Below are 14461 nucleotides of genomic sequence, written 5' to 3' on the forward strand. Positions count from 1 at the left end.
GACGCTCGGCGCGTCGAGGCGGCGCGAACTTGCGACGCCGGCTTTGACCCGGCAAACCCTTCGCCGCGTGCCGACGACGTCGGGCCGCGAGAGCCCCGCGTGCCGGACCCGAGGGCGAGGTCCCGTTGTGAATGTTCCCCACCAGGGGGGGAAGATCCCGATCCGCTGGACCGCCCCGGAGGCCATCGCACAGCTCAGGTTCACGTCGGCGAGCGACGTGTGGAGCTACGGCATCGTCGTGTGGGAGGTGACGTCGTACGGCGAACGGCCGTACTGGGACATGAGCAACCGGGACGTGAGTTCAGCACCGGCACCCCTGTGTGTGTGTCTGTGGTCTCTGTGTGTGTGTCTGTGGTCTCTGTGTGCGGCTGTGGGTCTCTGTGTGAGTAGTCTATGGGTCTCTGTGTGTAGTCTATGGGTCTGTGTGTGAGTACTCTATGGGTCTCTGTGTGTAGTCTATGGGTCTCTGTGTGAGTAGTCTGTGGTCTCTGTGTGCGGCTGTGGGTCTCTGTGTGAGTAGTCTATGGGTCTCTGTGTGAGTAGTCTATGGGTCTCTGTGTGTGTGTCTGCGGTCTCTGTGTGAGTAGTCTGTGGTCTCTGTGTGCGGCTGTGGGTCTCTGTGTGATTAGTCTATGGGTTTCTGTGTGAGTAGTCTATGGGTCTCTGTGTGGTGAGTCTATGGGTCTCTGTGCGAGTAGTCCATGGGTCTCTATGCGAGTAGTCTGTGGGTCTCTGTGTGAGTAGTTTATGGGTCTCTGTGTGAGTAGTCTATGGGTCTCTGTGTGAGTAGTCTATGGGTCTCTGTGTGAGTAGTCTATGGGTCTCTGTGTGAGTAGTCTATGGGTCTCTGTGTGAGTAGTTTATGGGTCTCTGTGTGAGTAGTCTATGGGTCTTTGTGTGAGTACTCTATGGGTCTCTGTGTGAGTAGTCTATGGGTCTCTGTGTGAGCAGTCTATGGGTCTCTGTGTGAGTAGTCTATGGGTCTCTGTGCGAGTAGTTTATGGGTCTCTGTGAGTAGTCTATGGGTCTCTGTGAGTACTCTATGGGTCTCTGTGTGAGTAGTCTATGGGTCTCTGTGTGAGTAGTCTATGGGTCTCTGCGTGAGTACTCTATGGGTCTCTGTGTGTAGTCTCTGGGTCTCTGCGTGAGTACTCTATGGGTCTCTGTGTGTAGTCTATGGGTCTCTGTGTGAGCAGTCTATGGGTCTCTCTGTGAGTAGTCTATGGGTCTCTGTGTGAGTCGTCTATGGGTCTCTGTGTGAGTAGTCTATGGGTCTCTGTGTGAGTAGTCTATGGGTCTCTGTGTGAGTAGTACTCTATGGGTCTCTGTGTGAGTAGTACTCTATGGGTCTCTGTGTGAGTAGTACTCTATGGGTCTCTCTGTGAGTAGTCTATGGGTCTCTGTGTGAGTAGTACTCTATGGGTCTCTGTGTGAGTAGTACTCTATGGGTCTCTGTGTGAGTAGTACTCTATGGGTCTCTCTGTGAGTAGTCTATGGGTCTCTGTGTGAGTAGTACTCTATGGGTCTCTGTGTGAGTACTCTATGGGTCTCTGTGTGTAGTCTATGGGTCTCTGTACGTGTAGTCTATGGGTCTCTGTGTGAGTAGTCTATGGGTCTCTGTGTGAGTAGTCTATGGGTCTCTGTGTGAGTAGTAGTCTATGGGTCTTTTTGTGAGTAGTCTATGGGTCTCTGTGTGAGTAGTACTCTATGGGTCTCTGTGCGAGTAGTCTATGGGTCTCTGTGAGTAGTCTATGGGTCTCTGTGTGAGTAGTACTCTATGGGTCTCTGTGTGAGTAGTACTCTATGGGTCTCTGTGTGAGTAGTACTCTATGGGTCTCTGTGTGAGTAGTCTATGGGTCTCTGTGTGAGTAGTACTCTATGGGTCTCTGTCAGTAGTCTATGGGTCTCTGTGTGGGTAGTCTATGGGTCTCTGTGTGAGTACTCTATGGGTCTCTGTGTGAGTAGTCTATGGGTCTCTGTGTGAGTACTCTATGGGTCTCTGTGTGAGTAGTACTCTATGGGTCTCTGTGTGAGTAGTACTCTATGGGTCTCTGTGTGAGTACTCTATGGGTCTCTGTGTGAGTACTCTATGGGTCTCTGTGTGAGTAGTACTCTATTGGTCTCTGTGTGAGTAGTACTCTATGGGTCTCTGTGTGAGTAGTACTGTATGGGTCTCTGTGTGAGTAGTCTATGGGTCTCGTACCCCCCAGGTGATGGAGGCAGTAGAGGGCGGCTGGCGTCTGCCGTGCCCCATGGACTGCCCCATGCTTCTCCGCCGCCTCATGCTGAGCTGCTGGCAGCAGGAGAGCTCCTGGCGGCCCTCGTTCAGCCGCCTCGTTACCGCCGTCACTGACGCGCTGCACGACACGGCCAGGTGCGTTTGTGTGTGTGCGTCTGTGTGTGTGTGAGTTTGTCTGTGTGTGCGTGTGTCTGTGTGTGTGTGTGGGGAGCAAGAAAACAACCCCCTACCTCTTCGTGGTGCCGGACTGCAACGCTGTCGTGGGCGGTGCCGTGGGAGGAGGGACAATTTAAATTGGCCTTTCCCTTCATGGTGTTTGTGACCACCACAGCGACCAAATGGGGGATCTGGACGGGTGCGAGGGGTTGGTAACCCCTCCACCTTCAATTAATTACGACTAAATCATGAATGAAATTTTTTATTAATAAGCTTGTGCCGGAGGACAGGCATCTATGACATCTCCTGGCCAAAACCCCATTTGGCGGAGCCGGGAGACTGAATCCTCACCATCGGAGCTCCTCCAGAAACAACAACAAAAAACCACTACGCGTGGCCACGTGGAATGTTCGAACGCTCACTGCGGAGGAGAGGCTGCCACTCCTCTGTCGGGAGCTGGACCGGAACCGCCTGGATCTCTGCGATATTCAGCAGGTCCGGTAGACCGGCTCTGGCTCCTGCCACCATGAGGGGTGGATAGTCCTCTACTCGGGGCAGGGGACTGCTAAACAACAGAGAGCGAGTGGCTCTTCTATCTAAACAAAAGAATGAAAGGGGCGTGGAAGCGTGGCGGTGAGGTGGGGGAAGCTGTAAGCCCCAGGCTACTTTGGGCTCGCCTTCCCATCAACCGGAGGCAAGGAGTGGTGGTCGTGGTTAGTTATGCCCCCACCGAAGACGAACATCCGTGGAGGGATGCAGGCAAGGCCGATGAGTCAGGTGAGCACCTGTCAAAGGTGCTCACCTGAGTTGGTCATGATGCTGTCACCTGGTCTGGAGTGATTGGAAGGCATGAGCTAGATCAGCTCAATAACAGCGGCAGGAGGCTGCTAAATTTTTGTGCAGCCCATGGGCTTGTCATTACCAACACGCTGTTCCGGCATCGGCGCATCCACGCACCATCATGGATGCAAGCAAGAACATCTGCTGAACTACATAGTGACAGAAGAGCATGTTCTGTCAGTCGACCCGTGGCACCTGCTGGGTCTGTCCCGTGACCTCCTGCCAGCGGGCGTTAGACACTCCACGTGGCCTCAAGGTGCGCATGGCCTGGCACAAGCGTCGTGGTGACGTCACCGCCACTTTGTGGCGAATGGCGGTTGTTGTTATGTATGTGTGTATGTGTGTGTATGTGTGTGTGTATGTGTGTATGTATGTTTGTATATGTGTGTATGTGTGTGTATGTTTGTATGTATGTTTGTATGTGTGTGTGTATGTGTGTGTGTATGTGTGTGTATGTATGTGTGTGTATGTGTGTATGTATGTATGTGTGTATGTATGTATGTGTGTACGTATGTGTGTACATGTGTATGTATGTGTGTGTGTGCATGTGTGTATGTGTGAGCGATAGTGTAGCGATAGTGTATGTGTGTGTGTATATGTGTGTGTATGTGTGTGTGTATGTGTGTATGTGTGTATGTGTGTGTGTGCGTGTGGGGAGCGGTGGTATAGTGGTCAGCACGCCGCCCTACGAACCCGGCGACACCGGATTTGATTCCCGCTCACGGCCAACACCAATGACGATTATCTGAACTGGTCCTGGGCCTCCACTAGGTCGACTCGGCCTCAAACGAGTACCCGGTGCGTTGTGTAGTAAGCATCGCTAGCACTGGGGCGACGTGATGATGACGCGCACCGCTTCCCGGTAAAACAAAAACAGGAAACGAGAGCGGGCGGCACAAACGTCGCGACCACTTTGGCCTTCTCACGGTCCCAATGAGGGTCTGCCCGGTGGTCGGTGTTCCACCCTCGTCACCTTCCACTCCCTTCTCTCCCCCTGCCCAGCTTGTCGTCTCCGGCGGCGGTGGCCTCCATTCACGGCGACGCCTTCTCACCGCCAACGCCAACGCCGATTCCACCGCCGTCTCCTCCCACTCGGTTGTAGTCGTGTTCGCTGGCGCGTCCTCCACTCGGGGTCTCAGCGTTTGCCTCTCGTGTCCCGTTGGGTTTTTCTCACGGCGCTCCCCCGTCGGTTTTAACACTTTCTATTGTTTTTCCCCCGCTCGCGACGACCTGCGTCTTCCCCGTGCTCGTTTGTTGTTCGCGTGCCTCCTCTTTGATCCCTTTACTTGTGTAATGACAGGGTGACACCTGCCGGCCTGTAGGGGTAATTGACGGTCGTGGCTGCATCACATCGTCTCTTCGTGTTCTTTACTAACCACACAGACTATAGTGGAGGCAGGGCCGACGACTTACACAATCCCTGGTCAGCTCCTCTCTCCGCTGCTGGATGACGCCGTTACTGCTGCTGCTGCGTGCGGCCGTGATTCGACTGCTGCTGCTGCCACGTCTCCAGGCGTTTGAGTTGTGCGCTGAGTTGAGGCTCTTTATGTAATCACTACCTGGGGGCTGCTGCGTTGGTTCATCCACTAAGGGGGAGTTGGGACATCGCCCCACAAAGCAGCTCGAGATGACAAATTACTTTTCTAATAAAAAAATTAACTTTTCCCGCAAATTGTTTTGTCGTGTTTCAAAAAAAAAGTAGTATTGTCTATAAGCGCCCGCCGCCGGTAGATGAGACAGTTTTATCACTTTCATGGGAAGCCCCGCCTAGTGGCAATGTCACGGAGCGACGTCGCAATGGCAACCTGTGGCGGAACGAACGAGCGAGGAGCCAAAGTGGAATGGCAGAAGCTCACGCGGCAGGAGGTCGCAAGACAATTCGGATTGTGGTGGGGAGGTCAACTGACTGGGTGGGTGGGGGGGCGACTGGCAGAGCTGCCCACCATGCCAACTCCACCAGCAGGGAGAGCCGCCACCTCACGCCCGTGGTGCCTTTCAAATTGCGGTTGAAACTTGAACTTTTGAACTTGCGGTTGAAACTTGAACTTTTGAACTTGCGGTTGAAACTTGAACTTTTGAACTTGCGGTTGAAACTTGAACTTTTGGACTTGCGGTTGAAACTTGAACTTTTGAACTTGCGGTTGAAACTTGAACTTTTGGACTTGCGGTTGAAACTTGAAATTTGAACTTGCGGTTGAAACTTGAACTTTTGAACTTGCGGTTGAAACTTGAACTTTTGAACTTGCGGTTGAAACTTGAACTTTTGGACTTGCGGTTGAAACTTGAACTTTTGAACTTGCGGTTGAAACTTGAACTTTTGAACTTGCGGTTGAAACTTGAACTTTTGGACTTGCGGTTGAAACTTGAACTTTTGAACTTGCGGTTGAAACTTGAACTTTTGAACTTGCGGTTAAAACTTGAACTTTTGAACTTGCGGTTGAAACTTGAACTTTTTGAACTTGAGGTTGAAACTTGAAATTTTGGACTTGAGGTTGAAACTTGAACTTTTGAACTTGCGGTTGAAACTTGAACTTTTGAACTTGCGGTTAAAACTTGAACTTTTTGAACTTGAGGTTGAAACTTGAACTTTTGGACTTGCGGTTGAAACTTGAACTGTTGAACTTGCGGTTGAAACTTGAACTTTTGAACTTGCGGTTGAAACTTGCATTTTTTGAACTTGCGGTTGAAACTTGAACTTTTGGACTTGCGGTTGAAACTTGAAATTTTGGACTTGCGGTTGAAACTTGAACTTTTGAACTTGCGGTTGAAAATACTCTTTGTTTTTTTCGGTAAAGTCACGTAGAAATAATAAATAATAATGAAATAAAATTACATGATAGCATACGACGTTTCGATTGCAAAGCAAGCAATCATCATCAGGTATAGAAGAGCTAAATTTAAGGGAGAGAGGAAACACAGAGAGATGGAGAAGCACATAAAATTGAAACAAGATTTAGTAAAATTTTGGAAACAATATAATGCAGCACAGAGGGTCGGTCAAAACACAATTAACGCATGGTCTGGCTGATTAAGTTATTTCAAAGATTGCTAAATTATAGGTTAAGAGTGATAGAGTACAGATCACAGACACATATACTGACATCCAAGCAGAGAGAGCCAGCACAGAGACACAGAGAGAGACACACACATGGGACAGAGTGAAACAATGCTTCTATTTAGCTATCAACACATACACTACATTATACACTACACTATAAACTACACAGAACATTTTTTTTGTTCCTCTCACACAGCTTAAAAGCCGTGATCTGAACGTGGCTCTCTCACTCCAGCGCTGTCCTACCAGACAGTCTCGCCCCCTTCACCTGATGAAGGCCGCTTGTGTTGTGGCCGAAACGTCGTGAGAATATTATTGTGTTATTTTATTTTATCAATTCATTATTTTATTCTCATTCTACGTGACTTTACCGAAAGAACCAAAGAAGATACACAGAACATCTATATACATAGCTATCAACACATACACTACATTATACACTACACTATAAACTACACACAACATCTATATACATAGCTATCAACACATACACTACACTATAAACTATACACACCATATATATACATAGCTATCAACACATACACTACACTATACACTACATAATAAACTACACTCATCTATATACATAGCTATCAACACATACACTACACTATACACTACACACAACATCTATATACATAGCTATCAACACATACACTACACTATACACTACACACACAACATCTATACACCCACATCAACCGTCACCACCAACCCCCACATCAACCATCATCATCACCACCCACATGAACCATCACCACCACCACCCACATCAACCATCACCACCACCACCAACATCACCACCACCCACATCAACCATCACCACCACCACCCACATCACCACCACCCACATCAACCATCACCACCACCACCCACATCAACCATCATCACCACCACCACCCACATCAACCACACCATCACCACCACCCACATCACAACCACCCACATCAACCATCATCACCACGACCCACATCAACCATCATCATCACCACCCACATGAACCATCACCACCACCACCCACATCAACCATCACCACCAACATCACCACCACCCACATCAACCATCATCATCACCATCCACATCAACCATCACCACCACCACCCACATCACCACCACCCACATCAACCATCACCACCACCACCCACATCAACCATCATCACCACCACCAGCACCCACATCAACCACACCATCACCACCACCCACATCACAACCACCCACATCAACCATCAACACCACGACCCACATCACCACAACCCACATCACAACCACCCACATCAACCATCATCACCACGACCCACATCAACCATCATCACCACCACCCACATCACAACCACCCACATCAACCATCATCACCACCACCCACATCACCACAACCCACATCACAACCACCCACATCAACCATCATCACCACAACCCACATCACAACCACCCACATCAACCACACCATCACCACGACCCACATCAACCATCATCACCACCACCCACATCAACCATCATCACCACCACCCACATCAACCATCATCACCACCACCCACATCAACCACCATCACCACCACCCACATCAACCATCATCACCACCACCCACATCACAACCACCCACATCAATCACACCATCACCACCACCCACATCAACCATCATCACCACCACCCACATCAACCATCATCACCACCACCCACATCAACCATCATCACCACCACCCACATCAACCATCATCACCACCACCCACATTAACCATCATCACCACCACCCACATCAACCATCATCACCACCACCCACATCAACCATCATCACCACCACCCACATTAACCATCATCACCACCACCCACATCAACCATCATCACCACCACCCACATCAACGACCCTCACGTGTTGCACACTGCGCATCGACTTGCCCCTCGGTCAACTGTACGCACGGCGTATTTCACTACACTACAGTGTGTGTGTGTGCGCACGTTGGAACTATACGTGTAGCGCGTACTATAGTGTAGACTCTAGTGTATACTATAGTGTATAGTGTAGGGTGTACTATAGTGTAGTGTGTACTATAGTGTCGTGTGTACTATAGTGTACTGTAGTGTGGTGTGTACTGTAGTGTAGTGTGTACTGTATACTGCAGTGTAGTGCGTACTATATACTATAGTGTAGTGTGTACTATAGTGTCGTGTGTACTATAGTGTACTGTAGTGTAGTGTGTACTGTAGTGTGTACTGTAGTGTGGTGTGTACTACAGTGTAGTGTGTACTATAGTGTAGTGTGTACTACAGTGTAGTGTGTACTATAGTGTACTGTATACTGTAGTGTAGTGTGTACTATAGTGTAGTGTGCAGTGTAGTGTACTGTATACTACAGTGTAGTGTGTACTATAGTGTAGTGTGTACTGTAGTGTGGTGTGTACTATAGTGTAGTGTGTACTATAGTATAGTCTGCTGTATACTACAGTGTAGTGTGTACTATAGTGTAGTGTGTACTATAGTGTGGTGTGTACTATAGTGTAGTGTGTACTATAGTGTAGTGTGTACTATAGTGTAGTGTACTGTATACTACAGTGTAGTGTGTACTATAGTGTAGTGTGTACTGTAGTGTGTACTATAGTGTAGTGTGTACTATAGTGTAGTGTGTACTATAGTGTAGTGTGTACTATAGTGTAGTGTAGCTATCAACACATACACTACACTATACGCTACACTATAAACTACACACATCTATATACATAGCTATCAACACATACACTACACTATACACTACACACACAACATCTATACACCCACATCGACCATCACCACCACCACCCACATCAACCATCATCATCACCACCACCCACATGAACCATCACCACCACCACCGCCCACATCACCACCACCACATCAACCATCATCACCACCACCCACATCAACCATCATCACCACCACCCACATCACCACCACCCACATCATCACCACCCACATCAACCATCATCACCACCACCCACATCAACCATCATCACCACCACTCACATCAACCATCATCACCACCACCCACATCAACCATCATCACAACCACCCACATCAACCACCATCACCACCACCCACATCAACCATCATCACCACCACCCACATCAACCATCATCACCACCACCCACATCAACCATCATCACCACCACCCACATCAACCATCATCACCACCACCCACATCAACCATCATCACCACCACCCACATCAACCATCATTACCACCACCACCCACATGAACCATCATCACCACCACCCACATCAACCATCATCACCACCACCCACATCAACCATCATCACCACCACCCACATCAACCATCATCACCACCACCCACATCAACCATCATCACCACCACCCACATCAACCATCATCACCACAACCCACATCAACCATCATCACCACCACCCACATCAACCATCATCACCACCACCCACATCAACCATCATCACCACCACCCACATCAACCATCATCACCACCACCCACATCAACCATCATCACCACCACCCACATCAACGACCCTCACGTGTTGCACACTGCGCATCGACTTGCCCCTCGGCCAACTGTGTGCACGGCATATTTCACTACACTGCAGTGTGTGTGTGCACGTTGGAACTATACGTGTAGCGTGTACTATAGTGTAGACTCGTGTATACTATAGCGTATAGTGTAGGGTGTACTATAGTGTAGTGTGTATTATAGTGTCGTGTGTACTATAGTGTACTGTAGTGTGGTGTGTACTATAGTGTAGTGTGTACTGTATACTACAGTGTAGTGTGTACTATATACTATAGTGTAGTGTGTACTATAGTGTAGTGTGTACTGTATACTATAGTGTAGTGTGTACTGTATACTATAGTGTGTACTATAGTGTAGTGTGTACTGTAGTGTGGTGTGTACTGTATACTATAGTGTAGTGTGTACTGTATACTATAGTGTGTACTGTAGTGTAGTATGTACTATAGTATGTACTGCAGTGTATAGTGTAGTGTAATAACGCGGGTTTGTGACGGTGTAAGGGGCACTGACGGCAGGGGGCAGTGCACACTTTGGCGTGAGGAGATCACGTGGGGAGCCCAGGACAGGGGTCCATCTGGAAGCTGAGAACCCGCAAGTCGCTTTTAGAAGGGGGGGCGTGGATATGTAGGGCGTGGCTAGGTAGGGCGTGGCTAGGTAGGGCGTGGCTAGGTAGGGCGTGGGTTAGGTTGGGCGTGGCTAGGTAGGGCGTGACTAGGTAGGGCGTGGCTACGTAGGGCGTGGCTAGGTAGGGCGTGGCTAGGTAGGGCGTGGCTAGGTAGGGCGCGACTAGGTAGGGCGTGGCTAGGTATGGCGTGGCTGTGTAGGGCGTGGCTAGGTATGGCGTGACTAGGTAGGGCGCGGCTATGTAGGGCGCGGCTATGTAGGGCACGGCTAGGTAGTGCATGACTAGGTAGGGCGTGGCTATGTAGGGCGTGGCTAGGGCGTGACCTCGCCCCGCCCTTGCCAGGATATGAGAGGGGCCCGGGGCCGTTGCTGGCAGTGTCGCCCTTCGTCTCGACCAGTGACGTGCGGTGAGGTCAATGGCTAGGCAGGCACTGGCCAGTGTCAGAGCCAGATTCACACACTGAGGGGGGCGTGGCCTCACTGAGAGGGGGCATGGCCTCACTGAGGAGGCGTGTTAGACACGTCCCCCTCAGTGAGGCAGATGTGATAGCTGCCTCCCCCGATGCTTTTTCATTGCAGTTTCACGATGAGACCAGCGAGTCTAAATATCTTTATACACATACGTGAAGTAAGTTACCTGGACTATGGAAGGCGAGGACATGAAATTAAGGGGTCTACAAACATTACATTAGTGACATATTGAGACAGTAACAGGCACGCGTTTATTGCCCGCGCTCCATCCAGTTATTGAGGAGTTGCGCAATCAGAGGGGAGGCTGAGCTCGTCGCTGCCTCACCTCTCACCCCTCCCTGTATTTGCAGCGGAGCTCCGCAAATTTGGCGATTTTAACTGTAAAAAATGATCGTGGAGTCATACAGAAATGGCATAACACAGATCAGTGGGAAAAACGTAATCTTTATTTGATCAGATTTTTTTTTACTTTTAGTAACAGCTTATTTTCATTGTGGCATGACAGGTAAAGGCTCTGCCTCCCCTGCCTCCCGTGACCGCACGTCCCAGGTCTCGACCACCTTTAGGCGGCGTCGCTAGCTGGCTGGCCAGGCAGCCTGCCGACTGCGCTAGCCAGGCAGTACCTCCACGCGATGGACGTGCGGCTGACTTGCAGTCAGCGCGCAGGGCGTCTGGGGTTCCCTTACGTGTAGAAATGAAGGCGGTGTCTTAAGAACCCCGTCTCGGAGTGAGTCGCTACAGTAGTGTAGTGTTTACTGTAGTGTAGTGTATAGTGTAGTGTATACTATAGTGTAGTGTATACTGTATACTATAGTATAGTGTGTACTGTAGTGTAGTGTGTACTATAGTGTATACTATAGTGTAGTGTATACTATAGTGTAGTGTGTACTGTAGTGTAGTGTGTACTATAGTGTAGTGTATAGTGTAGTGTGTACTATAGTGTAGTGTATACTATAGTGTGTACTATAGTGTAGTGTATACTATAGTGTAGTGTGTACTATATACTATAGTGTAGTGTGTACTATAGTGTAGTGTATACTATAGTGTAGTGTATAGTGTAGTGTGTACTATAGTGTAGTGTATACTATAGTGTGTACTATAGTGTAGTGTATACTATAGTGTACTGTATACTTCAGTGAAGTGTGCACTATATACTATAGTGTAGTGTGTACTATAGTGTAGTGTGTACTATATACTATAGTGTAGTGTGTACTATAGTGTAGTGTGTACTGTATACTATAGTGTATACTATAGTGTAGTGTACTGTATACTACAGTGTAGTGTGTACTATATACTATACTGTAGTGTGTACTATAGTGTAGTGTGTACTGTATACTATAGTGTAGTGTGTACTATAGTGTCGTGTGTACTATAGTGTACTGTAGTGTGGTGTGTACTGTAATGTAGTGTGTACTGTAGTGTGGTGTGCACTATAGTGTAGTGTGTACTACAGTGTAGTGTGTACTACAGTGTAGTGTGTACTATAGTGTAGTGTGTACTGTAGTGTAGTGTACTATATACTACAGTATATTGTGTACTATAGTGTAGTGTGTACTGTAGTGTGGTGTGTACTATAGTGTAGTGTGTACTATAGTGTAGTGTGTACTGTAGTGTAGTGTACTATATACTACAGTATAGTGTGTACTATAGTGTAGTGTACTATATACTACAGTGTAGTGTGTACTATAGTGTAGTGTGTACTGTAGTGCGGTTTGTACTATAGTGTAGCGTGTACTATAGTGTAGTGTGTACTATAGTGTAGTCTACTGTATACTACAGTGTAGTGTGTACTATATACTATAGTGTAGTGTGTACTGTAGTGTAGTGTGTACTGTATACTACAGTGTAGTGTGTACTATATGCTATAGTGTAGTGTGTACTATAGTGTAGTGTGTACTGCATACTATAGTGTAGTGTGTACTATGTACTATAGTGTGTACTATAGTGTAGTGTGTACTGTATACCATAGTGTATACTATAGTGTAGTGTGTTCTATAGTGTCGTGTGTACTATAGTGTACTGTAGTGTAGTGTGTACGATAGTGTAGTGTATACTATAGTGTGTACTATAGTGTAGTGTATACTATAGTGTACTGTATACTTCAGTGTAGTGTGCACTATATACTATAGTGTAGTTTGTACTATAGTGTAGTGTGTACTATATACTATAGTGTAGTGTGTACTATAGTGTAGTGTGTACTGTATACTACAGTGTAGTGTGTACTATAGTGTAGTGTGTACTGTAGTGCGGTTTGTACTATAGTGTAGCGTGTACTATAGTGTAGTGTGTACTATAGTGTAGTCTACTGTATACTACAGTGTAGTGTGTACTATATACTATAGTGTAGTGTGTACTGTAGTGTGTACTGTATACTACAGTGTAGTGTGTACTATATGCTATAGTGTAGTGTGTACTATAGTGTAGTGTGTACTGCATACTATAGTGTAGTGTGTACTATGTACTATAGTGTGTACTATAGTGTAGTGTGTACTGTATACCATAGTGTATACTATAGTGTAGTGTGTTCTATAGTGTCGTGTGTACTATAGTGTACTGTAGTGTAGTGTGTACTATAGTGTAGTGTATACTATAGTGTTGTGTATAGTGTAGTGTGTACGATAGTGTAGTGTATACTATAGTGTGTACTATAGTGTAGTGTATACTATAGTGTACTGTATACTTCAGTGTAGTGTGCACTATATACTATAGTGTAGTGTGTACTATAGTGTAGTGTGTACTATATACTATAGTGTAGTGTGTACTATAGTGTAGTGTGTACTGTATACTATAGTGTATACTATAGTGTAGTGTACTGTATACTACAGTGTAGTGTGTACTATATACTATACTGTAGTGTGTACTATAGTGTAGTGTGTACTGTATACTATAGTGTAGTGTGTACTATAGTGTCGTGTGTACTATAGTGTACTGTAGTGTGGTGTGTACTGTAATGTAGTGTGTACTGTAGTGTGGTGTGCACTATAGTGTAGTGTGTACTACAGTGTAGTGTGTACTATAGTGTAGTGTGTACTATAGTGTAGTGTGTACTATAGTGTAGTGTACTATATACTACAGTGTAGTGTGTACTATAGTGTAGTGTGTACTGTAGTGTGGTGTGTACTATAGTGTAGTGTGTAATGTAGTGTGTACTATAGTGTAGTGTGTACTATAGTGTAGCGTGTACTGTAGTGTGGTGTGTACTATAGTGTAGTGTGTAAACATTAAAAAGTCTATTTAATTAAGTAGAACGTGTTGTCTATTTAAAGTTGCGCAATTTGATGTGACGTCACATTTCTCAAACCCCCCACCCCCCCCCCCTTGTCACACATCGTCACAAATGTCTGACCCCCCCCCCCCCCGTAGGTGCGTGACGTCATTTACGGACGGCCCCTAACTGTCAACAGCCTCCACACGGAACAGGCAGTGACGTCACGCGTAACAGACCCAACATAGTGACGTCACGCGTAACAGACCTAACATAGCAGTGACGTCATGTGTGTACAGACACAACACAGCAGTGACGTCACGCGTGTACTGGACCCGACACGGCAGTGACGTCACGCGCGCA

General features: G+C 47.3%; 1 protein-coding gene across 1 annotated transcript in view; it reads left to right on the plus strand.

The window, feature by feature from the left end:
* LOC142917305 (ephrin type-A receptor 5-like) overlaps positions 1–4899 on the plus strand; it is a 32455-nt gene extending 27556 nt beyond the window's left edge. The window contains exons 14-16 of the mRNA XM_076061936.1: positions 146–295; positions 2211–2374; positions 4238–4899. Of these exons, the coding sequence (XP_075918051.1) occupies positions 146–295; positions 2211–2374; positions 4238–4337 (414 nt within the window). The 3' untranslated portion in view covers positions 4338–4899. The remainder of the gene's footprint in view (positions 1–145; positions 296–2210; positions 2375–4237) is intronic.
* The last annotated feature ends 9562 nt before the right edge of the window (positions 4900–14461 follow it).

This window comes from Petromyzon marinus, unplaced genomic scaffold (assembly GCF_048934315.1).
Source record: "Petromyzon marinus isolate PM22_M1 ecotype Great Lakes invasive population unplaced genomic scaffold, UKy_Petmar_22M1.pri1.0 PM_G_Scaffold_45, whole genome shotgun sequence".
Taxonomy (NCBI): Eukaryota; Metazoa; Chordata; class Hyperoartia; order Petromyzontiformes; family Petromyzontidae; genus Petromyzon; species Petromyzon marinus.